The following is a 27,651-nucleotide window of genomic DNA, read 5'->3' on the forward strand; positions in this document are numbered from 1 at the left end:
ATTTAGAAAAATTGATCAATGAGCAATATCATATTATCATATTGGTAATTCCCTTAAATGATTGTCACAAATATCTGTTTTTTATACGTACTGGTTTAGTGGCTTTGGGAGCAACAAACTGATTTCCCCCCTCCTGTCCCCCAGGGCCTGGGAAGGAGCAATGCACACAATGTGCCAAAGACTTTCACCTGCATGAGTGGCGGTGTGTCCCTGCCTGCAGCCAGGGCTTTTATTCAGAAGATGTGCCTGGGCTGCCTCACAAGGTGTGTCGCCGGTAAGTTACCTAATACGACGACTGCGCCTTTTATTCAAGGTATTTCACAGATTCACTGATGATGCAAGAAAATAACCCTTAAAGGGACATTAAACTGCTGAGTACAACTACAATAGGATGATTACTACTCACCATGCTGGTGTTTTACCTCCTGTACCTACAGCTGTCTTTAAAGTTATTCTATTATTTTAACCCCTTACAAGTATCAGTTAGTAAAACTCTGCATATTCTCACTGGGTACTACCATCTTAGAGCTTATATTTGTAATGCAACTTTTAAACTGTGTCACATGATGCAGAAATACAGGAGCTACAAGATGGCGGTGCCCAGTATAAAATGCAGAGCTTTACCAACTGGAATCTGGAATGAGTTAAAATGAGAGAATGGCTTTAAAGACGGCTATGGGTACAGCAGGTAATACCTGGTGAGTAGTAACAATGCTACTACAGTTGTACTCAGCAGTTTAATGTCCCTTTAATGTCTGTTAAAGGGAGAAATTAATATTTATAATTAATTTAAACCACTTATCTGCCCGGAATAAACTAGTTTTTTTGTTGTCCGGTTTACAGAGTTGTTACCTCTCCAGTATACATGTGGTAGCTGCCCTTATCAGCTAGTGAGCATTAACAGGAAGCACACAATTAATATTGCAGTATTACTTCCTTCAATGTAATATTTAAAGGGACAGTCTACTCAAAATTAAAAATGCATGCCCTATATGAATCATGAAAGTTTTTAACAACTCTCAAATTCACTTTTATCAAATTTGCTTTGTTCTTTTGGTATTCTTAGTTGAAAGCTAAACCTAGGTAGGCTCAAATGCTAATTTCTAAGCCATTGAAGGACATACCTTATTTAAATGCATTTGACAGTTTTACACAGCTAGAGGGCGTTAGTTAATTTGCGCCATATAGATAACATTGTGCTCACCCCCATGTAGTTACTTATGAGAGGGCACTGTTTGGTTAAAACGTCCAAAAGAACTGAAATAAGGAGGCAGTCTGCACAGAGGCTCAGATACAAGGTAATCATAGAGGTAAAAAGTATATTAATATAAGTGTTGGTTATGCAAAACTGGGGAATGTGTAATAAAGGGATTATCTTTCTTTTTAACCCCTTAACGACTCATGTCGTACAGGGTACGTCTTGCACAAACTGGTCTTTAAAGACCAGCGACGTACCCTGTACGACGTTGGGGTTTAAAGCGTCTGGAAGCGATCCTGATCAAATATGCAGAGTAATATCGAGGCATCCTGCAATAACCCTTCTTACCCCTCCGGTGCAGAGAGAGCCACTCTGTGGCCCTCTCTGCACTGGACATAGATGGCCGAAAATCGTTGGTGGGTGGGAGCCAAAGTGGGAGGCGGGTGGGCGGCCATCGATGGCTTTTATGATTAAGAGGGGGGCGTGGTCGCCGGTGGCGCGCGGGCGTGCACGGGGAGGGAGCGGGTGGGAACCGCTGCACTACAGAAAAAAACTTCTAAGTGAGAGAAAAGGGGGAAGAAATGGGTTAATAAATTGCTAAGGGATCTGGGGGGGGTGGTCTTTTGGGGGTGGGAAGCTACACTACAGAAAAAAATAAAAAATATATATTTTTGTATAAACTGGGTACTGGCAGACAGCTGACAGTACCCAATACAGCACCAAATAAGGTAGAGGGGGAGGGTTAGAGAGCTGTTTGGGGGGGATCAGGGAGGTTGGGGGCTAAGGGGGGACCCTACACAGCAGCATATGTAAATATGCTATTTTCGTGGGTGGGCGGCCATCGATGGCTTTTATGATTAAGAGGGGGGCGGGGTCACCGGTGGCGCGCGCGTGCAAGGGGAGGGAGCAGGTGGGAACCGCTGAACTACAGAAAAAAAAAATACTTCTAAGTGAGAGAAAGGGGAGAGTAAATGGGTTAATAAATTGCTAAGGGATCTGGGAGGGGGGGGAAGCTACACTACAGAAAAAAAAAAATATATATATATATATATATATATTTTTTTTTTTTTGTATAAACTGGGTACTGGCAGACAGCTGCCAGTACCCAATATGGCACCAAATAAGATAGAGGGGGAGGGTTAGAGAGCTGGTTGGGGGCTAAGGGGGGACCCTACACAGCAGCATATGTAAATATGCTATTTCTTTCATGTAATTAGCAAGAGTCCATGAGCTAGTGACGTATGGGATATACATTCCTACCAGGAGGGGCAAAGTTTCCCAAACCTCAAAATGCCTATAAATACACCCCTCACCACACCCACAAATCAGTTTTACAAACTTTGCCTCCTACGGAGGTGGTGAAGTAAGTTTGTGCTAGATTCTACGTTGATATGCGCTCCGCAGCAGGTTGGAGCCCGGTTTTCCTCTCAGCGTGCAGTGAATGTCAGAGGGATGTGAGGAGAGTATTGCCTGTTTGAATTCAATGATCTCCTTCTACGGGGTCTATTTCATGGGTTCTCTGTTATCGGTCGTAGAGAGATTCATCTCTTACCTCCCTTTTCAGATCGACGATATACTCTTATATTTATACCATTACCTCTGCTGATTTTCGTTTCAGTACTGGTTTGGCTTTCTACTACATGTAGATGAGTGTCCTGGGGTAAGTAAGTCTTATTTTCTGTGACACTCTAAAGCTATGGTTGGGCACTTTTTTATAAAGTTCTAAATATATGTATTCAAACATTTATTTGCCTTGACTCAGGATGTTCAACATTTCCTTATTTAAGACAGTCAGTTTCATATTTGGGATAATGCATTTGAATATATCATTTTTATCTTACCTTAAAAATTTATTTTTTTCCCTGTGGGCTGTTAGGCTCGCTGGGGCTGAAAATGCTTCATTTTATTGCGTCATTCTTGGCGCGGACTTTCTTGGTCATACGTGTCGCCGGAAGTTGCGTCATTTTTGACGTTTTTCGCGCCAAAAATTTCGGCGTTCCGGATGTGGCGTCCTTTTTGGCGCTAATAGCATTTGGGCCCCAAATAATGTGGGCATCAATTTTGTCTCCATTTTATTTAAGTCTCATCATTTGTTGCTTCTGGTTGCTAGAAGCTTGTTCTCTGGCATTTTTTCCCATTCCTGAAACTGTCCTTTAAGGAATTTAATCAATTTTGCTTTACATGTTGTTTTTTCTATTACATATTGCAAGATGTCCCATGTTGCAACTGAGTCAGAAGATACTACTGGAAAATCGCTGCCTGGTGCTGGAACTACCAAAGCTAAGTGTATCTGCTGTAAACTTTTGGTAGTTGTTCCTCCAGCTGTTGTTTGTATTACATGTCATGACAAACTTGTTAATGCAGAAAATATTTCCTTTAGTAAAGTACCATTACCTGTTGCAGTTCCATCAACATCTAATGTTCAGAGTGTTCCTGATAACATAAGAGATTTTGTTTCTGAACCCATTAAGAAGGCTATGTCTGTTATTCCTCCTTCTGGTAAACATAAAAAGTCTTTTAAAACTTCTCTTTATACAGATGAATTTTTAAATGAACATCATCATTCTGATTCTAATGATTCTTCTGATACAGAGGATTCTGTCTCAGAGGTTGATGCTGATAAATCGTCATATTTATTTAAAATGGAATTTATCCGTTCTTTACTTAAAGAAGTCCTAATTGCATTAGAAATTGAGGATTCTGGTCCTCTTGATACTAAATCTAAACGTTTAGACAAGGTCTTTAGATCTCCTGTGGTTATTCCAGAAGTTTTTCCTGTTCCTGGTGCTATTTCTGAAGTAATTTCCAGAGAATGGAATAATTTGGGTAATTCATTTACTCCTTCTAAACGTTTTAAGCAATTATATCCTGTACCGTCTGACAGATTAGAGTTTTGGGACAAAATCCCTAAAGTTGATGGGGCTATTTCTACCCTTGCTAAACGTACTACTATTCCTACGGCAGATGGTACTTCCTTTAAGGATCCTTTAGATAGGAAAATTGAATCCTTTCTAAGAAAAGCTAATCTGTGTTCAGGTAATCTTCTTAGACCTGCTATATCTTTAGCGGATGTTGCTGCAGCTTTGAATTTGGTTCTGAGGGCTCTTCAAGCTCCTCCTTTTGAACCCATGCATTCATTGGACATTAAATTACTTTCTTGGAAAGTTTTGTTCCTTTTGGCCATCTCTTCTGCCAGAAGAGTCTCTGAATTATCTGCTCTTTCTTGTGAGTCTCCTTTAATGATTTTTCATCAGGATAAGGCGGTGTTGTGAACTTCTTTTGAATTTTTACCTAAGGTTGTGAATTCCAACAACATTAGTAAAGAAATTGTGGTTCCTTCATTATGTCCTAATCCTAAGAATTCTAAGGAGAAATCGTTGCATTCTTTGGATGTTGTTAGAGCTTTGAAATATTATGTTGAGGCTACTAAGTCTTTCCGAAAGACTTCTAGTCTATTTGTCATCTTTTCCGGTTCTAGAAAAGGTCAGAAAGCTTCTGCCATTTCTTTGGCATCTTGGTTGAAATCCTTAATTCACCATGCTTATGTCGAGTCGGGTAAAACTCTGCCTCAAAGGATTACAGCTCATTCTACTAGGTCAGTTTCTACTTCCTGGGCGTTTAGGAATGAGGCTTCGGTTGATCAGATTTGCAAAGCAGCAACTTGGTCCTCTTTGCATACTTTTACTAAATTCTACTATTTTGATGTTTTTTTTCTTCTTCTGAAGCAGTTTTTGGTAGAAAAGTACTTCAGGCAGCGGTTTCAGTTTGAATCTTCTGCTTATGTTTTCATTAAACTTTATTTTGGGTGTGGATTATTTTCATCAGGAATTGGCTGTCTTTATTTTATCCCTCCCTCTCTAGTGACTCTTGCGTGGAAAGTCCACATCTTGGGTAGTCATTATCCCATACGTCACTAGCTCATGGACTCTTGCTAATTACATGAAAGAAAACATAATTTATGTAAGAACTTACCTGATAAATTCATTTCTTTCATATTAGCAAGAGTCCATGAGGCCCACCCTTTTTGGTGGTTATGATTTTTTTGTATAAAACACAACTATTCCAATTCCTTATTTTATATGCTTTCGCACTTTGTTTATCACCCCACTTCTTGGCTATTCGTTAAACTGATTTGTGGGTGTGGTGAGAGGTGTATTTATAGGCATTTTGAGGTTTGGGAAACTTTGCCCCTCCTGGTAGGAATGTATATCCCATACGTCACTAGCTCATGGACTCTTGCTAATATGAAATAAATGAATTTATCAGGTAAGTTCTTACATAAATTATGTTTTTAAAAAAAAATACCTTTTTATTTCGTCCTTACTTGTGGGATATTAACCTCCTGCTAACAGGAAGTGGCAAAGAGCACCACAGCAGAGCTGTATGTGTGTGTGTGTGTGTATATATATATATATATATATATATATATATATATATATATATATATATATATATATTCTCCTCCCTTCCCTCCACCTCCAGTCATTCTCTTTGCCTGTGTTAGTAATAGGAAGAGGTAAAGTTAGGTGTTAGTTTTAGATTCTTCAATCAAGAAGTTTTTTATTTTAAATGGTACCGGTGAGTACTATTTTCCTCAGGGAGATATGGAATGAAGAAGATTTCTGCCCTGAGGTTGATGATCTTAGCAAATGTAACTAAGATCCATTTTGGTTCCAACAGAGCTTCTGAAGGTAGTGCAAGAGAAATCTTCAGTGTGGAGAAAGGGGTCATGCTACAATCAGCATCGAGGCATGTTCAGTCTTTTATTTCTGAGGAGACTTGTTATATCAGAACTGGCTGACATTTTTTCCTGCAAGGGAAGGGGTAAGCAGTAGACCTGTATCACTGAGGGTGTTACTGAAAATCCTGTGTTATACATATTGCTTTGACATATTTGTATTGGGGCTGGACACTGGGAGAGGCAGCTTGACATTATATATTTATTAAAGTCAGTAGAGCTGCAGTTTCTTAGTTAAAGATTTTAAATACAGGGGACCGCTTATTTTTCAAACCGCTTCCCATGCGGTTATACAGACTGTTGAGACGACGTCCATGATGGGCGGGGCCTATTTCGCACGCTCAGATGCGCAGTTTACTCTGACTAAGAAGGCAGCAGACATTGGCTCCGGTGGGGCCTAAACTTGTGTTCTGTTCTCCGGATCGTTGAGTCATTTTGCAGTACCCTGGGGGCAGGTAGTCATTTTTTTCTATTACGATATAATTTTTGATTAAAATGTCTCTTAGAGGGTAAATTCTCCTTTTACTTATAGGGTGCAATAATGTTTGGGCCAATTAAATTATTATATTTAATTGTTTAATGTTTTTAAAAATTTTAGGCAGTTTGAGAAAAAAAATTGCGCTTTTTATTTCTTAAAGGCGCAGTACACATTTTTCTAAAAATTGTTTTAATCAATAAATTAGGTGATTTACGACTATTCTGGCTATTACTAATCTGTTCAACATGTCTGACATTGAGGAATCTCATTGTTCTATGTGTTTAGAAGCCATTGTGGTACTCCTCTTACTTTGTGTACCTCTTGTACTGAAAGGGCCTTACAATGTAAAAAGCATATTTTACGTAAAGAAAGTGTGCCTAAGGATGATTCTCAGTCTGAAGAGAATCAGGATATGCCATCTAATTCTCCCTAAGTGTCACAACATTTAACGCCCACACAAGCGACGCCAAGTTCCTCAAATGCGTCTAATTCTTTTACTCTGCAGGATATGGCTACAGTTATGTCAACTACCCTTACAGAGGTATTATCTAAGTTACCAGTGTTACAGGGTAAACTTAGTATGACAGGAATTAATGTGAATACTGAGTCCTCTGATGCTTTGTTGGCTATTTCCGATGTACCCTCACAGGGCTCTGAGTTGGGGGTCAGGGAATTGTTGTCTGAGGGAGAACTTTCAGACCCAGGAAGTATGTTACCTCAGACAGATTCGGACGTCATGTCCTTTAAATTTAAGCTTGAACACCTCCGCCTGTTACTTCGGGAGGTTTTAGCGACTCTGGATGATTGTGACCCTATTGTAATACCACCTGAGAAATTGTGTAAAATGGACAAATATCTAGAGGTACCTATTTACACTGATGTTTTTCCGGTTCCTAAGAATTTCGGAAATTATAAACAAGGAATGGGACAGACCGGGTATACCGTTCCCCCCCCTCCTAATTTCAAGAAAATGTATCCCATATCAGACACCATTCGGGACTCTTGGCAGTCGGTCCCTAAGGTGGAGGGAGCTATATCTACCCTGGCTAAGCGTACAACTATACCTATTGAAGTTGTGCTTTCAAAGACCCTATAGATAAGAAGTTAGAGGGTCTTCTAAAGAAATTATTTATTCATCAGGGTTTCCTTTTACAACCAACAGCTTGCATTGTTCCAGTTACTACTGCAGCAGCTTTTTGGTTTGATGCTCTAGAAGAGTCTCTGAAGGTTGAGACCCCTTTAGAGGACATTTTATATAGAATTAGGGCTCTCAAGCTAGCTAATTCTTTTATTACAGATGCCGCCTTTCAAATTGCTAAGTTGGCGGCGAAAAATGCATGATTTGCCATTTTGGCGCGTAGAGCGTTATGGTTAAAATCGTGGTCTGCTGATGTGTCATCTAAATCAAAGCTCTTAGCTATTCCTTTCAAGGGGAAGACCCTATTCAGGCCTGAGTTGAAGGAAATAATTTCTGACATTACTGGAGGTAAAGGTCACGCTCTACCTCAGGATAAGTCTGTTAAGATGAGGGGTAAACAAAATAATTTTCGTTCCTTTCGAAATTTTAAAGGAGTACCCTCTGCTTCCTCTTCCTCCACAAAGCAGGAAGGGAATTTTACTCAGGCCAAGTCCGTCTGGAGACCCAACCAGGCTTGGAACAAGGGTAAGCAACCCAAGAAGACTGTTGCTGCTACAAAGACAGCATGAAGGGATGGCCCCCGATCTGGGTCTGGATCTAGTAGGGGGCAGAATTTCTTTCTTTACCCAGGCTTGGGTAAGAGATTTTAGGACCCCTGGGCACTGGAAATCATGACCAACGGGTATCAACTGGAATTAAAAAAAATTCTCCCAAGAGGGAGATTTATTCTTTCACAATTGTCTGTAAACCAGATAAAAAGAGAGGCGTTCTTACCTTGTGTAAAAGACCTCTCTACTATGGGAGTAATTCGTCCCGTTCCAAGATTGGGACAGGGATTTTACTCAAATCTTTTCGTAGTTCCCAAAAAAGAGGGAACGTTCAGACCTATTTTAGACCTCAAGAGTCTAAACAAGTTTCTCAGAGTTCCTTCCTTCAAGATGGAGACCATCCGAACAATTTTACCAATGATCCAGGAGGGTCAATATATGACTACCGTGGACCTGAAGGATGCATACCTTCATATTCCTATCCACAAGGATCATCATCCGTTCCTAAGGTTTGCCTTCCTGGACAAACATTTTCAGTTTGTGGCTCTTCCCTTCGGGTTGGCTACAGCACCCAGGATCTTCACGAAGGTTCTAGTGTCCCTTCTGGCGGTTCTTAGGCTGCGGGGCATAGCAGTGGCACCTTATCTGGACGATATTTTGATTCAGGCGTCAAGTTATCATCTGACGAAATCTCATACAGACACAGTGTTGTCCTTTCTGAGAATTCACGGATGGAAGGTGAACCTAGAAAAGAGTTCACTAGTTCCACGGACAAGGTTTCCCTTCTTGGCAACTCTGATAGATTCTGTAGACATGAAAATATTTCTGACTGAGGTCAGAAAGTCAAAAATTCTGAATACTTGCCAAGCACTTCAGTCCAATCCTCGGCCATCAGTGGCTCAGTGTATGGAGTTAATTGGATTAATGGTCGCGGCAATGGACATCATTCCGTTTGCTCGTTTTCATCTCAGAGCACTGCAGCTGTGCATGCTCGGACAGTGGAATAGGGACTATGCAAATGTATCTCCTCTGATAAATCTGGATCAAGAGACCAGAGACTCTCTTCTTTGGTGGTTGTTGCTGGATCATCTGTCCCAGGGGACGTGTTTCCGCAGACCCTCGTGGGTGATAGTGACAACGGACGCCAGCCTTCTGGGCTGGGGTGCAGTCTGGAATTCCCTGAAGACTCGGGGTGTATGGACTCAGGTAGAGTCTCTACTTCCAATCAATATTCTGGAATTGAGAGCAATATTCAATGCGCTTCAGGCATGGCCTCAGTTGGCTTTGGTCAAATTCATCAGATTCCAGTCGGACAACATCACGACGGTGGCTTATATCAATCATCAAGGGTGAACGAGGAGTTCCTTAGCGATGACAGAAGTATCCAAGATAATTCGATGGGCAGAGGCCCACTCATGTTATCTGTCAGCAATCTCCATCCCAGGAGTAGACAACTGGGAAGCGGATTTTTTTAAGCCGACAGGCTTTTCACCCGGGGGAGTGGGAACTCCATCCGGAGGTATTTTGCTCACTGATTCTCCGATGGGGCAGACCGGAATTGGATCTGATGGCATCTCGACAGAATGCCAAGCTTCCAAAATACGGATCCAGGTCGAGGGATCCTCAGGCTGAACTGATAGATGCCTTGGCAGTGCCTTGTTTGTTCAGCCTAGCTTATGTGTTTCCACCATTTCCTCTCCTTCCCCGTGTGATTGCTCGGATCAAACAGGAGAGAGCTTCAGTAATTCTGATCGCGCCTGCGTGGCCACTTTGTATGTGGATATAGTGGACATGTCCTCTCTGCCACCGTGGAAACTTCCATTGAGACAGGACCTTCTCATTCAAGGATCTTTCCAACATCCAAATCTAAATTCTCTGCAGCTGACTGCTTGGAGATTGAACGCTTGATTTTATCTAAGCGGGGATTCTCCAATTCGGTCATTGATACTTTGATTCAGGCACGTAAGCCTGTCACTAGAAAGATCTATCATAAGATATGGCGTAAATATCTTTTTTGGTTTGAATCCAAGGGCTACTCATGGAGTAAAGTTAGGATTCCCAGGATTCTGTCCTTTCTCCAAGAAGGATTGGAGAAGGGTTTATCAGCGAGTTCCTTAAAGGGACAGATTTCTGCTTTGTCAATTTTGCTACACAAACGTTTGGCAGATGTTCCAGATGTTCAGTCTTTTTGTCAGGCTCTATCCAGAATTAAGCCTGTCTTTAGACCAATTGCTCCACCCTGGAGTTTGAATTTAGTCCTTAAGGTTCTTCAAGGGGTTCCGTTTGAACCCATGCATTCCATAGATATTAAATTGTTATCTTGGAAAGTTTTGTTTTTAGTTGCTATTTCTTCTGCTCATAGAGTTTCTGAGCTATTAACATTACAATGTGACTCGCCTTATCTTATCTTTCATTCTGATAAGGTGGTTTTATGTACCAAACCTGGATTCCTTCCTAAGGTTGTTTCAAATAAGAATATTAATCAGGAAATTGTTGTTCCTTGTGTCCTAATCCTTCTTCTAAGAAGGAGCGTCTGTTACATAACTTGGACGTTGTCCGTGCCTTGAAGTTTTACTTGCAGGCGACTAAGGATTTCCGTTAATCATCTTTATTATTCATTGTTTTTCTGGAAAGCGTAGGGGTCAGAAAGCTACGGCTACCTCTTTCTTTTTGGCTGAAGAGTATCATCCGCCTGGCATATGAGACTGCTGGACAGCAGCCTCCTGAAAGAATTACTGCTCATTCTACTGTGGCTGTGGCTTCCACATGGGCTTTTAAAAACGATGCCTCTGTTGAACAGATTTGCAAGGCTGCAACTTGGTCGTCTCTTCATACTTTTTCCAAATTTTACAAATTTTATACTTTTGCTTCTTCTGAGGCTGGTTTTGGGAGAAAGGTTCTTCAAGCAGTGGTGCCTTCCGTTTAGGTCTCTGTCCTGTCCCTCCCGTTTCATCCGTGTCCTGTAGCTTTGGTATTATATCCCACAAGTAAGGATGAAATCCGTGGACTCGTCGTATCTTGTAGAAGAAAAGTAAATTTGTGCTTACCTAATAAATTAATTTCTTCTACGATACGAGTCCACGGCCCTCCCTGTCATTTTTCAGAGAGATTTAGATTATATTATATTTTTTATAAACTTCAGTCACCTCTGCACCTTTGGCTTTTCCTTTCTCTTCCTAACTTTGGTCGAATGACTGGAGGTGGAGGGAAGGGAGGAGCTATATATACAGCTCTGCTGTGGTGCTCTTTGCCACTTCCTGTTAGCAGGAGGTTAATATCCCACAAGTAAGAATGAAATCAGTGGACTCGTTGTATCGTAGAAGAAATTAATTTATCAGGTAAGCATAAATTTACTTTTCTACCAGTACTTAAAGGGACATTATACACTCATTTCTTCTTTGCATAAATGTTTTGTAGATAATCTATTTATATAGCCCATAAAGTTTTTCTTTTTTTTAAATTAATGTATAGTTTTGCTGATTTTTAAATAACATTGCTCTGATTTTCAGACTCCTAACCAAGCCCCAAAGTTTTTGTGAATACGCTCGAATACCTACTCCAGCTTGCTCCTGTTTTTGTGTAAAGGGTCTTTTCATATGCAAAAGGGGGAGGGGGGGAGTGTCTTTATTTGCCACTTGCAGTGGGCTTTCCAGCTACCTTTTCAACAGAGCCAAACTGACAGCTTCTAAGTAAGTTTTTAAACAGTTTTATACTGGATTTTTATATCAGTATCTGTGCATATTATTCTTTATAGTAGTGTCTATTACATGCAGTTATATGAAAATGAGTGTATACTGTCCCTTTAAGATGGTGGGGACAATTGTGGGGTGGGGGAGGGAAGAGAGCTGTTTGAGAGGGATCAGGGGGTGTGATGTGTCAGGTGGGAGGCTGATCTCTACACTAAAGCTAAAATTAACCCTGCAAGCTCCCTACAAGCTACCTAATTAACCCCTGCACTGCTGGGCATAATATACGTGTGATGCGCAGCAGCATTTAGCAGCCTTCTAATTACTAAAAAGCAACGCCAAAGCCATATATGTCTATTTCTGAACAAAGGGGATCCCAGAGAAGCATTTACAACCATTTATGCCATAATTGCACAAGTTGTTTGTAAATAATTTCAGTGAGAAACCTAAAGTTTGTGAAAAAGTGAACGATTTTATTTATTTGATCGCATTTGGCGGTGAAATGGTGGCATGAAATATACCAAAATGGGCCTTGATCAATACTTTGGGATGTCTTCTAAAAAAATATATATACATGTCAAGGGATATTTAGGGATTCCTGAAAGATATTGGTGTCCCAATGTAACTAGCGCTAATTTTGAAAAAAAGTGGTTTGGAAATAGCAAAGTTCTACTTGTATTTATTTCCCTATAACTTGCAAAGAACATGTAAACATTGGGTATTTCTAAACTCAGGACAAAATTTAGAAACTATTTAGCATGGGTGTTTTTTGGTGGTTGTAGATGTGTAACAGATTTTGGGGGTCAATGTTAGAAAAAGTTATTTTTTTCCATTTTTTTCCTTTTTTTTTTTTTTTTTTTTTTTTTTTTTTTTTTAAATTATAAGATATGATGAAAATAATGGTATCTTTAAAGAGTCTGTTTAATGGCGAGAAAAATGGTATATAATATGTGTGGGTGCAGTAAATGAATAAGAGGAAAATTACAGCTAAACACAAACACCGCAGAAATGTAAAAATAGCCCTGGTCCTTAAGGGAAAGAAATTGAAAAATGGCCTTGTGCTTAAGGGGTTAAACAATAAGAATTCTGGTGTAGACCCTTTAATTACTTTTACTTTAAGGGCCCCTAAAGTCAAATTGTATTTAAAACTTTCTTGATTCAGACATAGCATGCAATTAAAAAAACAAACAAACAAAAAAAATCCAATTTTTCTTCTGTTAAAATCTTCTATTATCATATTGTCCACAGTACTTTTATATGCATACTTGCCAGTCCTATGAGTCTTTGATTCGCTGAAAGTTGTCACATGATGCAGAGGAAAAGGAAATAGGATTTTTTTAAATTTGTCTGAATAAAAATCATCTGCTCATTCCCTTATCTTTTTTATTATGCATTTTCTTAGTATGCTATTTTTTCTGTATTTAAAGGGGATAGAAAGGTCAAAATTGAAATGCGCATTAAAATTTGAAATAAAATGTTTTCAATATACCTCTATTAGCAAAATTCAGCATTATGGGTACTATGCAGTAATTTGTCATGGTTTGCTTTGATTAAATTATGTTTCTCTGTGTAGACACTTTTAATTAATTTCATATTTCAACGTGTTTTTAGGTGTGAAGAAAATTGTTTAAGTTGTGAAGCTACAGGGAAGAATTGTGTACGGTGTAAAGATGGCTACAGTCTGCTGAGTGGGTCATGTGTAACAAACAACACGTGTAATAATGGTACGTACGTGAGGAAAATGTACAAGAACACCCAAACGAAAATCCCCTAAATAATAAGCCTTCCTTTTTGCAGCTGAATTTTTTAGATTTTGTTATATAGCTGTAAAATATGGTTGGGCATTTATTGCAGACAGTTGGGAATATATTATGATTTGTTATTTTTTCTTCAGGTGGTGTTAGATTCCGCAAATCATCATGTGTGGGAATTCCCCTCCTAGCCACTAGGAGGAGGCAAAAGATATAACTTACCAGAGCTTTAAATCCCTCCCACTTATCCTGAATTCTTAGTCATTTTTTTGCCTCCTTGATGGGGTAAGGTGAAAGTTTGAAGTGGTTATCTACTCATTGTTAAGAGGGTTTTTCTAACCAATCTGAGATCCATTTCCTCCTCACAGTGCCTTGTTGGACAGAAGGGGTAGACAATGAGTTACCAGCCAGGCACTGAAAGATCTTTTCTCAGTGGGAAATGTCACAAGCCTCCTAGGTGAAATATGGATTTATCCCCCAATCCCCTGGTTTATTGTGCGCTGCTCATTGTGGGATCCACAGCCCTCCCCAATTGAAATGTGGATTTATGCACCAATCCCCTGGGTTGTAGGTGCGGTTACTGATTTAGATCATTTGCATAATGCTTGTACTGCCTAGGATGGGCTCATTTACTGAAAGCAAGTTTCTGCAGCTGAGGTGAGCTCAGTAGACTAAGGTACTGATAAGTAAGTACTTTGCACTTTCATAGCCCACTGGCTATTAGTATGAACAAGTACACATTACATTAGCTGTTTTAAATTCTCTTGAAAACTTATTTAAATTTGTTTAAATGAGTTTATGATGTAGCTTTAGTTCTTAGAAGTTACTGCAGAACTTTTCCTTCATCTGCACTAAAATTCTGATATTTCCTTTAGGGTTTTTCATTTTTTGCACTCACCAGGTGCACTAAGGGTTAACCCTTTTTAGCACGCCTTCCTGTTTTAATTCTTTCCTGTTCCTTGGGGGAAGCTCTCAGGATCAGTGGAGGTGGTGAGATACTATGCTCATATCAGAACTTTTTCTCAAATTGAGGTGTAAATTTATTTAACCCTCTGTTTGCTATGTTACTTATTATGTACCACCTATTTGACAGTACTTTATTAATTTTGTTTTCCCTTTAAGGGATTATTCAGTTTTATTCAGTTGTGCTATTTGTTTTATTTCTTCACTTCAAGGTTAACTGTGTGCTTATTACTGCTTATTTGCTTCAGTCTGTCTGACAATTAAGCTATTTCCATACCTTTATTATGGAGCAAATTAGTGCAGCTCAGGCTTTTTGTCCATCAGCTGATCCTTTAGAAGGAAGGTCCTCTGAAGAATTAACCCATTCCAGGTTGTTTGCTTTGTAAGCATTCTCATTTGTGTTCCCCATGATCAGCTATGTTCCTTTATGTGCTGAGCCTATTTCTAACCCTAAACAGGGCTTTGCTGTGAGGCCTTCTCTTCAGAGTGTTCAAGTTTTTTTGCCGTTTTTCAAGGTTGCTCCATAGAGTGTTTGAATATATTTCTTAAAATTTTGGTGAAAGTTCACTCTGCTATTAATAAAGGGTCAGCTATTAAGCGTAGTGCATGCAAGGATTGGATGGTGATCCTTCTTTGGCCTTTAGTAGCGGCCCCTCTAAGTTCCCCATTGATGATTGAGGTTTCTTCCTTGGAAGACTGATTTTGAGCCATAAACACCCCTGAGTCTCAGAACCTTGCTGCTGCTGTGATGTGTCATTTAATTTTAGGCTTGAGCATATTCATGTTTTGTTAATATATATTTGAGTTACTATTCCTTTGGAGGATAGTTCCTCTTTCAAGGATCCTTTGGATGATCTATCAGCTTAAATGTTTTAGGTTTAAACCTGCTTGTAGTGTTGCCTGTAAAGCTACTGCTGTTTTGTGTCATAATCTTTGAGAACTTGTTTCTTGGGAAACTAATCTGGATGAGATTCAGAATAACTTATATCTCCTAAGAACAGCAAATAGCTTAATATGTAAGGCAGCTTGTAGAAATGATTATCATTCTAACAATTCTGCTTGGCCTGTTTTGGCTAGATGAGCTTTATGGCTAAAATCTTCATCTGCTGACATGGTATTTAAAGGACCAGTAAACACAATAGATTTGCATAATCAACAAATGCAAGATAACAAGACAATACAATAGCATTTACTCTGAATTTCAAATGAGTAGTAGATTCTTTTCTAACACATTTCAAAGTTATGCATATTTCCACTCCCCCTGTACCATGTGATAGCAATCAGCAATATGCATATACGTTTAGTCTTAGGTCTTGCACATGCTCAGTAGGAGCTGGTGACTCAAAAAAGTGTAAATATAAAAGACTGTGCACATTTTTTTTAATGGAAGTAAATTTGAAATTTCTTTAAAATTACATGCTGTATCTGAATCATGAAAATGTAATAAAACCTGAGTGTCCCTTTAAATGCAGATTACTTTCTCTTCCCTTTCAAGGTAAAACCTTGTTTGGGCAAGGACTTCATTCCACTGTTGCCACAGTCACTGGGGGTAAAGGAGCTTTTCTGCCCTAAAATAACAAGTCTAAGGACAAGCTTAGATTTGCAGGACGTCTTAGTTCCTTTCAGCAATCTAAGAATCATAAAGGTTATTACACTGCCCAGAGTTCGGATTACCCCAAATCTTCCTCCTTGGTCTAAAAACCAAGAAATCTACGTTAGCCTCTAAGCCCACATGAAGATTAGGACCCATGCCACATTAGTTTCTGGTAGGGGGCATATTGAGCCTTTAAGGAGTCTTGAGAGAGATCTGTTCAGGAAGCCTAAGTGCTGGAGATAAATCTTCAGGGGTATTGAATAAGGTTTCGTTCAAAGCCTCCTCAAGGAAGTTCTGTCTTGAGTGCCTTGAGATCAACCTTTTCTAACTTGTATAAGAAATCTGGAATATATGGGAGTTTTCACGCCAGTTGTGACTTCAGAATTGTAACAGTGTTTTGTTAAAACCTTTTTACAGTACCAAAGAACGTGGGTACTTTTCAGCCTGCCTTGAATCTCAAAATCTTAAACAAATACCTGAAAGTCAGTTTATGTCTACAATAGACATAAACAATTCTTATTTACATATCCCTATTCACAGGGATTATTAGGTTTCTGAGATTTGCTTTCCTAAACATGCATTATAAGTTTTTGGCCTCTCCGTTTGGTCTGGCTACAACACTAAGGGTTTCGCCGGCCTGGAGAGAAATCTCACCAAATCGTTGGAGCTGTTTTTGGGCATTTTTTTGCAAGTTTGGTATGTCTCCTTCACAGAGATAAACAACTCTCAAGAAAAAATGTTTGCCTTTTCAAAGTCTTTGAGGGACTTTGTGGTACTGATGAGACGTATTAGATCATCTCGCCAGAGCAGAGAGATTTAGATCATCAGTCCCTAAGAGTTTTTACAAAAGGTGCTGGAGCTCTGTGGTTAGAGTTGATGTAATCTCTTGTTCCTCACTTATCCAGATGGAGAGGGTGCTGAATAAAAAGATCATATGTGTCCCAAATTTAGGTAGTTCTTCAATTGCTTCCAAAGAGCTCCTTAACTCCACAGACCCATGTGTCTTTTGTGGGATTCATAATCTATTCAGTGACACTGCACCTGTCTGATAGATTAGGACAGGCTAGTGTTACAACAGGCCTTGAGTCTTCTTCAACATATTCCTTTTTTCCTTATGTTGCACTATGTATGGAAGTTGTTGTCTCATGGTGGCTGCCTCCAGTGCAGTTCCATTTGCCAGATTTCATCTTTGGTCCCTCAAATTGTAAATGCTGTATCAGTTTTATAGGGACCACAAAGATCGGTCCCAGAGAATCTTATTAAAACACAGGAAAAGACATACTCTAACTTGGTGGCTTACTCACCATTTAATGTTAGGTTGAATTGCACTCTGGGAGTCTTGTAAAGTGCACAGAGTGCAGTCAACTCAGGAATCAAGGTTATCCTTAAAAATTCTTGGACTTCATGGCTCTTCAGAGTTGGCCTGAGCTCAGACAGGAATATTTTTCTTCTATTCTAGTTAGACAATGTCACAGAAATTACTTACAACAGTCACCAGGGAGGAACTTGCAGTTTCTTAGCAATGAGTTAAATGTTCTTCATCAGTTGGGCAGAATGTTATCATTGCAGGATTTCTGCCATCTACATTCTGGGTGTGAACAACAGTCTCAGACTTTCTTAGTTGCCAGTCTCTTTATCCAGTAGAGAGGTATCTGAATTAGGAAGTTTTTGACCCGTTTGTGAGGCGTTTGGGTCTACTAGAGAGAGATTTCCTTCCATAAGGCAGGGAGAGTCCACAACTTCATTCCTTACTGTTTGGAAATACCTGGCCACTAGGAGGAGGCAAAAACACCTCAGCCCAAATGCTTAAATATCCCTCCCACTTTCCCTTTTCCCCAGTCATTCTTTGCCTATCTTCACTATAGGAGGTGGCAGAGAAGTGTCAGAAGATTTGGATAGTCCTGTAATGGGTATGTTCCGATTAAAGAGGGGACTGGAGTTTTAAGTAGTCATGTTAACCTCTGTGAGAGTATTGATGAGTTAGTCTGGAGATGCAGGGAAAGTTTTTCTGCGAACCTATCCAGACTGCCGATTAACATCTCCCGGGCAATCAGTGTTAACGAGTTTCACTGCTTGCTGTTACACACTCAAGCCCATCTCAGAGGCGTCGCTGCAAGACTGTTGCACTTGAGAGGCTGTGCCTGTTCCACAGCATGGATCCTGGAGGTAAGATTATTTTATATATACATTGCTATATAGGGTCATAGTGTGGCTCCTTTATGCCTCGATAGGATCAATGGTTAATATATCCTTCAGGGAGATTATTTGAACAGCAAGGGGTTATTATTAACTGCTTTTATGTGAGTTTTTTGGGCTCATAGACGCTGTACTTTTGGCTTTGAACAAATAGGTTTCACTTTCGCTTTGGTGTGTTGCGCAGCTCATAATAGCTTGGCGCCTTTTTTTAAAGCAGGGGAAGTCCTGTCCTATGCACTACGTGACTGGGTGCGGTATTTTCGTTTTTCCTATGATCTTGCTGCGAACTTCGCTCCTAGGAAATCGTTTTCTCTGTTAGTTAAAAAAATTTTTTTTTAATAAATTGTTTACTTTTTGTCTGTCCTTCTGTGAATATATCCTAGCTATGGAAGACTCTGATATTGCATTAAAAGGTTCCGCTCCTTCTGTACTGATTAATAATTCCTATTTATTATTATTATTGTGAGGAGGCCATGGTTTGCCCGCCTGCTCAATTTTATTCCATTTGCCTAAGCACTGTTCTAAAGTCTAAGAAGGGAGACAAGCCTGCTAATACTCATTGCGCTATTAGCCCCTCTGAGCCGTCTACCTCTCAGGAATCTGGATCCCGAGAGATTACTACCCTTTCTACCATACCCGCTCCACTTGCAGTTCCCCTCAGCACAACTAATCCTCCATCTGGAGGGGGCTTTTTTCCTGTGGACTTTACTGCACAGTTACAATTGGCGGTATCTTTGGCCTTGAGTGCCTTACCCCGCTCTAACAAATGCAAGAGAAAAAACATAGTTCTCCTGACTTAGAGTCTTATAAATATTTGTTGGATTTAGCTATTATGTCCCAGCTATCAGAGGATGAGTTAACCTCTGTAAGTTTAGAGGGTGAACTTTCTGAGTCGTAGTCTTCAATTTCTAAACGTCCTTCAGCGGAGGAACCCTCTTTTAGATTTAAAATTGAGCATCTGCGTTTTTTATTATGGAGGTTCTGTCTACGCTAGAGGTTCCAGAGGCTACACTCCCTGAGGAACCTAAGATCCCTAAATTAGACAGGGTTTATGAAGACAGGAATGTCCCTCTGACTTTTCCTGTGCCAGTTAAGATTCTGCACATTATTAATAACGAATGGGAAAGAATAGGAACTTCTTTTTCCCCCTCGTATACTTTAAAAAAAAATATTCCTGGTCCCTGACTGTCAATTAGACTTATGGGGCTCCATCCCTAAGGTGGATGGCACTCTTTCTACACTAGCTATGTGTACTACTATATCACTGGAGGATAGTTCTTCTTTCAGAGAGCCTATAGATAAGAAAATGGAAACCTTTCTGAGGAAGATGTTTCAACATACAGGGTTTTTATTTCAACCGGCGGCTGCTGTAGCCGTGGTTGCTGGAGCAGCTACCTACTGGTGTAATACTCTGTCGGAACTCATTGAGGTGGAGACTCCTCTTGAGGATATTCAGGAGAGAATTAAGGCTCTGAGAATTTCAAACTCCTCCATCTGTGATGCAAATATGCAGATTATTTGCATAACTGCAAAGGCTTCTGGCTTTGTCGTCCTAGCCAACCAGGCTTTTGGGTTGAAGTCTTGGTCTGCGGATATGACTTCTAAATCCAGTCTACTTTCTCTTCCTTTGAAGGGGATTTTATTTGGTCCAGGGCTGGACTCCATTATTTCTACGATTACCGGAGGGAAGTGTGCCTTCCTACCACAAGAAAGGAAAAATAGGCCTAAGGGACGGCAATTGTCTAATTTACATTCTGACAAATCACAATAGCAGCAATCCTCATTCAAGTCCTAGCTGCCCAAGAGTACTTGAAGCTGGCTCAGTCCTGTAATAAGTCCAAACAGACTAAGAAGCCCACCGAGAACAAATCGGCATGAAGGGACGGCCCCCGATCCGGGATCGGATGGAGTAGGGGGCAGACTGTTTCTTTTTTCAGATGCTTGGTTCCAGAATGTACAGGATCCTTGGGTCCTGGAGATTGTATCTCAAGGATACAGGATAATAATCAAGTTTCATCCGCCCAGGGGCAGATTCCTACTCTCCAGTCTGTCTACAAGACCAGAAAAGAGGGCTGCCTTCTTAGGCTGCGTACGGGATCTCTCCTCTCTAGGAGTAATTGTCCCGGTACCTACAGCAGAAAGAGGTTTGGGGTTTTATTCAAAACTTTTCGTGGCTCCAAAGAAGGAGGGAGCTATTCGTCCAACTCTGGACCTAAAGTGCCTAAACAAGTTTCTGAGTGTTCCCTCTTTCAAGATGGAGATTATTCGGTCAATCCTTTCTTTGGTTCAGGAAGGACAGTTTATGACCACAGAAGACCTGAAGGATTCATACCTTCACGTCCCGATACACAGGGAACATTTTCATTTCCTGAGGTTTGCTTTTCTGGACCAGCACTTCCAGTTATTAGCTCTTCCGTTTGGCCTAGATACTGCTCCAAGGATATTTTCGAAGGTTCTGGGAGCTCTTCTAGCCAATGCCAGAACACGAGGTATTGCAGTAGCACCTTACATGGATGATATCTTGGTACAGGCACCATCTTTTCGTATAGCGGAAGAACATTCAGAGTCCCTTCTCAATCTTCTTCAATCGCATGGATGGAAGATAAACTTGGACAAGTACAAGGTGACTTGAATTTCCTGGGGACAATGATAGACTCCATATCCATGAGATGGATAAGATCAGAGATGTTGCAAGCTAAAGTCTGCATGTCTTGCCCTCCAGGCCTCCTCGAGACCCTCAGTAGCTCAGTGTATGGAGGTAATCAAACTCATGGTGTCCTGTATAGACATCATTCCTTTTGCCATATTCCATCTCAGACCCTTACAACTATGCATGCTGAGACAATGGAACGGCGACCATTCAGATCTGTCTCAACAGATGGTGCTGGACAACCTGTCAAGAGACTTTCTCTCCTGGTGGCTCGGTACAGATCATCTATCCCAAGGCACGTACTTCTTGAGACCGTCCTGGGAGATTGTGACTTCAGACGCAAGCTTTTTTGGGGTGCCAAGAAGGCACAAGATCTGTGGACTCAGGAGTCCTCCCTTCTGATCAATATTTTGGAACTCCGGGCAATCTTCAGAGCCTTGAAGGCTTGGCCCCTTCTGACTTCGTCCCAGTTTGAGATTCCAATCGGACATTATAACCTCAGTTGCCTACATCAACCATCAGGGGGGAACGAGAAGTTCCTTGGCTATAAGAAAAGTATCTCAGATACTAGAGTAGGTGGAGACTCGCAGATGTACGCTGTCAGCAATCCACATTCTGGGTGTGGACAACTGGGAAGCGGACTTCTTCAGCAGCTAATCTTTTCACCCAGGGGAATGGTCTCTCCACCCTGAGGTGTTTGCAGAGATATGCAGCGAGTGGGGGACGCCGGAGATAGATCTCATGGCATCCCGCCTCAATACCAAGCTACCCAGGTACCGGTCGAGGGATCCTCAGGTGGAACTGATGCCCTATCAGTACCATAAAGGTTCAGACTCGTATATATTTTTCCTTCATTACCGCTTCTCCCTGGTGTGGTGGCTCACATCAAGCAGGAGTGAGTATCAGTGATTCTGATTGCTCCGTTGTGGCCATGAAGGACATGGTTTGCGCATCTGGTGGAGATGTCCTCATCTCCTCAGTGGAGGTTACCTTGTCGCAGAGATCTGCTGATATAGGGTCTCTTCATTTATCAAAATCTAAATTCTCTGAAGCTGACTGATTGCTACCTGGAGATTGAACGTTTAGTCTTAGCCAAGAGAGGGTTTTCTGAGAGTTAGCGACACTCTGGTTCAAGCTCGTAAGCCAGTTACAGTTCAGCGAAGGAATGTTTACTTCACAATCTAGATGTGATTTGTAAGGTATTCAGACTATCTTCTTCTTTGTTTGTCATCTATATGGGGAAGTGTAAGGGACAAAAGGCTACTACGACGTCTCTATCTTTCTGGTTGAGGAGTGTTATCCGCTTAGCTTATGAGACAATGGGATGACAGCTTCCTGAGAGGATTACGGCTCATTCCACTAGAGCAGTGGCTTTCTCCTTGGCTTTAAGAATGAAGCCTCAATGGATCAGATTTGTAAGGTGGCTACCTAAACCTCCTTACACACTTTTTCTAAATTTTACAAGTTTGATGTGTTTGCTTCAGCTTAAGCAGCTTTCGGGAGAAAAGTTTTGCAGGCTGTGGTGCCCTCAGAATAGGGTCCGCCTCTTTTTTTCTGTTCCCTCCCATTATTCATTCAGTGTCCTGGAGCATGGGTATAGTTTTCCCAACAGTAAGAAATGAAGTTGTGGTTTCTCCCTGCCTGAAAACATAATTTATGCTTACCAGATAAATTCCTTTCCTTCCTGGCAGGGAGAATCCACGACCCTGCCCGTAATTTATGTTTTGATGGGCGGCTCCCTTTTTTATATTATTTCTTCTGGCACCTTCATACCCTGATGTTTCTCAAACCATTTCCTTGTTCCCTCGGCAGAATGACTGGGGGATAGGGGAAGTGGGAGGGATATTTTTATCTTTGCCTCCTCCTGGTGGCCAGGTGTTGTATTTTCCAATAGTAAGGAATGAAGTTGTGCACTCTCCCTGCCAGGAAGAAAAGGAATTTATCTGGTAAGCATAAATTATCTTTTCATGGCCTTGCTTGAACTGTGCCCTATCTCAGGACACTGGTCGTTCATCCTGATTTGAGATCCTTCTTCCTTTTTTGTATTGCTATCCAGAGTGATACCCAAAATCAAGCATGAACAAGCCTCAGCAACTCTTGATTGTTCCAGCCTCACCAAGCAGGATTTGGTTTACGTATCTAGTTCAAATGTCCTTGTTCCACCTTGCATGCTTCCTCTTAGAAAGGATTTTCTTTCTGTTGGTCCTTAGGTTTATCAGGATCGCAAAACTCTGAATTTAACAACCTGGTGATTGAATCGCAGAGATTTTTTTATGGACACCTTGATGTAGGCATAGGACACCTGTCATCAGGTATATTTATCATAAGGTTTAAAAAAAAGTTTTCGCTTGGTGTTCTGGTAAAGGATACTTTGAAATTCTCTATGAATTCCTAAAATTGAGTTCCTGCAGGAGCTATGGAAAAGGTTTTTGTCAGCTAGTTAGATTGTCACTTTCCATCTTATTTCATAATTTAATAAACCAGTTCTTTGTCCAGTTTCTCCTCCTTGGAATCCTTATCTGGTTTTGAGGGTTCTTCAGACTTCCCCTTTGAGCATGGTTTAGACTTAAAACTTTTATCTTGAAGGTTCTTTTTTTTCTTCTGGCTTCAGAAGGGTTTCTAAGCTTTCAGCTTTGTCTTACAAACCTCCTTTTCTGACTTAGTTCATCAGGATTTTGCTTTTATTCATATAGTTATTCCTCTCTTCCTAAGGTGGTATCTACAGATATTATCAACCAGGAAATTGTGGTTTCTTTTTGTCCATCACCTAAGAATTTTAAGGAGCAACTTCTTCACAACTTGAATATTTTGAGAGCTCTCAAATATTATGTGGAAGCGACAAAAGATTTTTCGTGTTCTATTTATGTTCATTTTTCAGAAGGTCAGCAAGCTATGAATGTTACTTTAGCTGCATGGTTTAAAACCTTAATTCGTACAGCTTATTTGGTTGTGGGGAAGAACCCCCTTAGTGCATTACTGCTGATTCTACAAGAGTAGTTGCCACTTTTTAGGCATATTGTTCAAGTAGTTGCCTAGCATATCTGGTTTTCTTTGCACAGTTTTTCAACGTTTTATCATATTAATTTGTTTGCATCAGCTGAGGCAGTTTTTGGCAGGAAAGTTTTGCAGGCTGTAGTGCGTGAAATGTAACCTACCTGCTTTAATTGTTTGTGCCCCCCCATTTCATAGTAATCTTGTGGAATTACTGCTTGGGTATAGATTTGAGATACTCGCCATCAGATGAAAGAAAACAAAATTCATGCCTACCTGATAAATTTATTTATTTCATGATGAGGAGAGTCTGAGCCACACCATCTTTTTTTCAGTTGGTTATGGAAATTGTTTCACACTTCTTTTGCCCTTTATTTACCGTGTTTGTTTCCTCCATCTACATATCTACATGGCTATATATATATATATATATATATATATATATATATATATATATATATATATATATATATATATATATATATATATATATATATATAATGATGATGATTCAGGGTTAGTGGGAGGGATTTAAATCTCTGGTAGATTTGGGTCTTTTTTGCCGCCTCCTAATGGTCAGGAGGGGAATTTTCACACGTGATGACTCATGGATCTCACCAGCATGAAAGAAACAAATTTATCAGGTAAGAACCAATTTTATTTTTCTCAATGTGGTCCTTGTTTTCTGTCTCCCTTTGATAACAGCTGATGAGGTGTTCTGTAACATGGTGAAGTCCAGTAAGCTCTGTGAGAGGAAGCTGTTCATACAGTTTTGCTGCAGGACTTGTCTATTAGCGGGATGATGACGATGGACCATCTGCAGCTTTCCACACATGGCTGCTCTCGACCACTGATTGGCCGGCCATAAGCATCCAATACACACACTTTTGGCAACGGTGCATAGCTTGATATTAACCCCTTTGGTGCTAGAAATTGACTTCTGGCATTCAAATGGTTAGAGCCCTTAAACCCCTAAATGGATTATAACTGGACACTTTCTTCTTCCCTGAGCAGCATTGTTTTGTTTTATTTTTCCTAGTGATGGACATGTTGTAAATCCGTACTCAGACTCCTTTTTCCAGCCTCAGCTTTTAGTCTAGTCTTCATCCTCCCCTGGTTCCTTTCTCTATGCAGCCGCATGTTGCTTTGGGACAATAGTGACGTCATAGTACAGCGCTAGAGAGGCCTGGCTGCTGGTTACCCTGACTTAGAATAATTAGAGACGTGAATTAACACTGTCGTCTTCCATACTTTAAGGCATTATGCACTTACACATGTGAACACACAGGCACATGAACTTTTGGTTTGGATGTTCTCTAATATTCATTTAAATTATTTTTTTTTTTTTTAAATCATGAGTAGACAATGTGCACTTAATTTCTCATAAGTATATAGTATTAGCGATTTATACACAAGGCAGTAAACAGCCTGCTATAACCATCACCCACATAACATTTTCTAAGCATTTCATCAGAGTTAAATACTAGCTTTAGATCTTCCTCCCATTTCTGAAGCAATTTGCATTGGGTTAGATCCCTCATACCAATACTTTTCAGACAATGCACTGTCACAAACAAACACTGAATATTACGAGCACTTTTTTTTTATTAACAAATTAAACCTAAAAATATATTTTTTTCATTTAAAAAAATCTAATGCCAAAAGGGAAATCACAATAAGTTCTCACTCATTCATATTTATTATAGTAATTTGGTTAAAATGTTTTTTTCTTTTGCCTTAAGGTGTGATTAGATTTTTAAGTTCAGGACAACAGGAACTAAAATGTTGTGACTTATACTATCACTAAAAATGCTGATTTGCTTATAGCATCTATATATAATCTCATGTTAATTTGGATTCAAGGGGAAAGGCTCTCTTTATGTAAAAGCAATTGTAATCTTCAAAACATAGTAAAATCCCCAAATATTTAGAACCAAGATCCAACCCCCCATGACACACTAATCTTTGTAAGTATTGTTTATTATGTTTTCTCTTGGGACTATATTAAATCTCAAAGCAGCTTGCAAAGTATGGAATAAATGTTGATGCCAAGACTATTTGTGCGCTGTGTCAGGCATGATTAAATGAAATGCCACCAATCTGTTAAAAAAATAGTCTGTCCCATACTAAGGTTTTGTAACATAGGATAGAAAAAGTAAATCCATGGGAATTTTTGCATCTATCAGAATTCTGTTGATTAAAATTGAAATATATGCTCATTTTACACTTTTATTCCCTGGTACCAAGCAAATCAATTTGTTTTTAATATGTCCAGTTTTATCTGATACCCAGGACTGTTTTTAAATATTTCTGTCTTAACTTGTATGATAATGGTGTTTATTTTTCCATAAATTACATTTTATATAAGAATATTTTGTCTTGTTTATAAGTGGCACTGCCTGTCCGACAGGTGATATATAGATATATATATATATATAGATATATAGATATATAGATATAATGCAAACCTGTTTGATATTTCTGTTGCATGATGTGATTAACATATAAATACATTTTTAGGCGATCAACATGTAGATTTTATGTTTAATTTAAAGGCAATTTTATATCTAGGTTATGAAACCTTGGCTGGAAAATGGAAGAAAATAAGGACCACTTTATCATCCATTTTTGCAGCAAAACTAGCCGTTAATTGCATTTGTAGCCATCTTTAAAGAAACTTTCAGAATCATTATGTTCAGGAAAAAATACATTTTGTTGAAACCTTGAATGTATAACACCTTTTCTGCCATTCTTGGCTTATAAAGGGACATTACAATGTTACCTCAATCTGCAGCAGCAGATCATGCTGCATCTTTTAAAGCCTGAGAGGATAAATCCAAAGAACTTTCAGCTTGTTAAATAAAATACATTTTACCTGAAACCATTGAATCTTTATTTATCAACCACTGAGTTGGTAAGTGTAAAACATTAAAAACCTGACTGCTGTATAATAAGTTATGCCTCATTATCATGGCGTTTATAGTATATGTATGAAATAACCAGATAGAGGCACACAAAAATGCAGAAAAGTGATACAAATGAAAACATCAACGGTTGCAAGTATTAGACATGCATATATCAGTTCTATGCAATTATTCTCATTCAAAACAGTGCAATTTTAAAGGGACATTAAACACTTTGAGATTGTAGCATAAAACGATAAATTGTATTTAAAAAAACATTGCAATATACTTTAATTATTTATTTTGTCTCCCTTTCCTGTAATTTCATTCGGAAATTGCGAGCTTTTCAGTTCCTGTTAGAAATTAAAGTGCAGAACACTGTTCTATTCCTCACAGCCATTGGCTGCAAACTCTAGTAACCTATTTATAACTGTCTCTAATTGGCCACAGCAGAGAAGGTAACCTAAGTTACAACATGGCAGCTCCCATTGTTTTATAGACACTAAAACTTGACACTTATTTTGTCAATATTTACACAGCTGATGAAACTTTAAAAAATACATCTGCATGTTATGCTCAGACTAATCTTCTCTTTGGATACATCATTCTACATAGCATTTACTTAGTGTTTAATGTCCCTTTAAGGGGGTATTCAATATACCATGAATATAAAGGAACACTTTTTTCGCATGAAACATTTAAGTCAACCCCTTAACAATTATGACGTACCCTGAATGTTGCTGGGGGTTAATGAGTTTCTTGTTTATAATAGCGCGGGGCCCACCGCAAGTGGCGGGACCCCCTATTATACCCTCCC

The 27,651-nt window shown here is 39.7% G+C and overlaps 1 protein-coding gene across 1 annotated transcript in view; it reads left to right on the forward strand.

The window, feature by feature from the left end:
* Nucleotides 1-26,812, forward strand: part of PCSK6 (proprotein convertase subtilisin/kexin type 6) — a 742,641-nt gene extending 715,829 nt beyond the window's left edge. Inside the window, exons 19-21 of the mRNA XM_053717589.1 lie at nt 145-274; nt 13,398-13,510; nt 24,637-26,812. Coding sequence (XP_053573564.1) covers nt 145-274; nt 13,398-13,510; nt 24,637-24,734 — 341 coding nt within the window. The 3' untranslated portion in view covers nt 24,735-26,812. The remainder of the gene's footprint in view (nt 1-144; nt 275-13,397; nt 13,511-24,636) is intronic.
* The last annotated feature ends 839 nt before the right edge of the window (nt 26,813-27,651 follow it).

This window comes from Bombina bombina, chromosome 6 (genome assembly GCF_027579735.1).
Source record: "Bombina bombina isolate aBomBom1 chromosome 6, aBomBom1.pri, whole genome shotgun sequence".
Taxonomy (NCBI): Eukaryota; Metazoa; Chordata; class Amphibia; order Anura; family Bombinatoridae; genus Bombina; species Bombina bombina.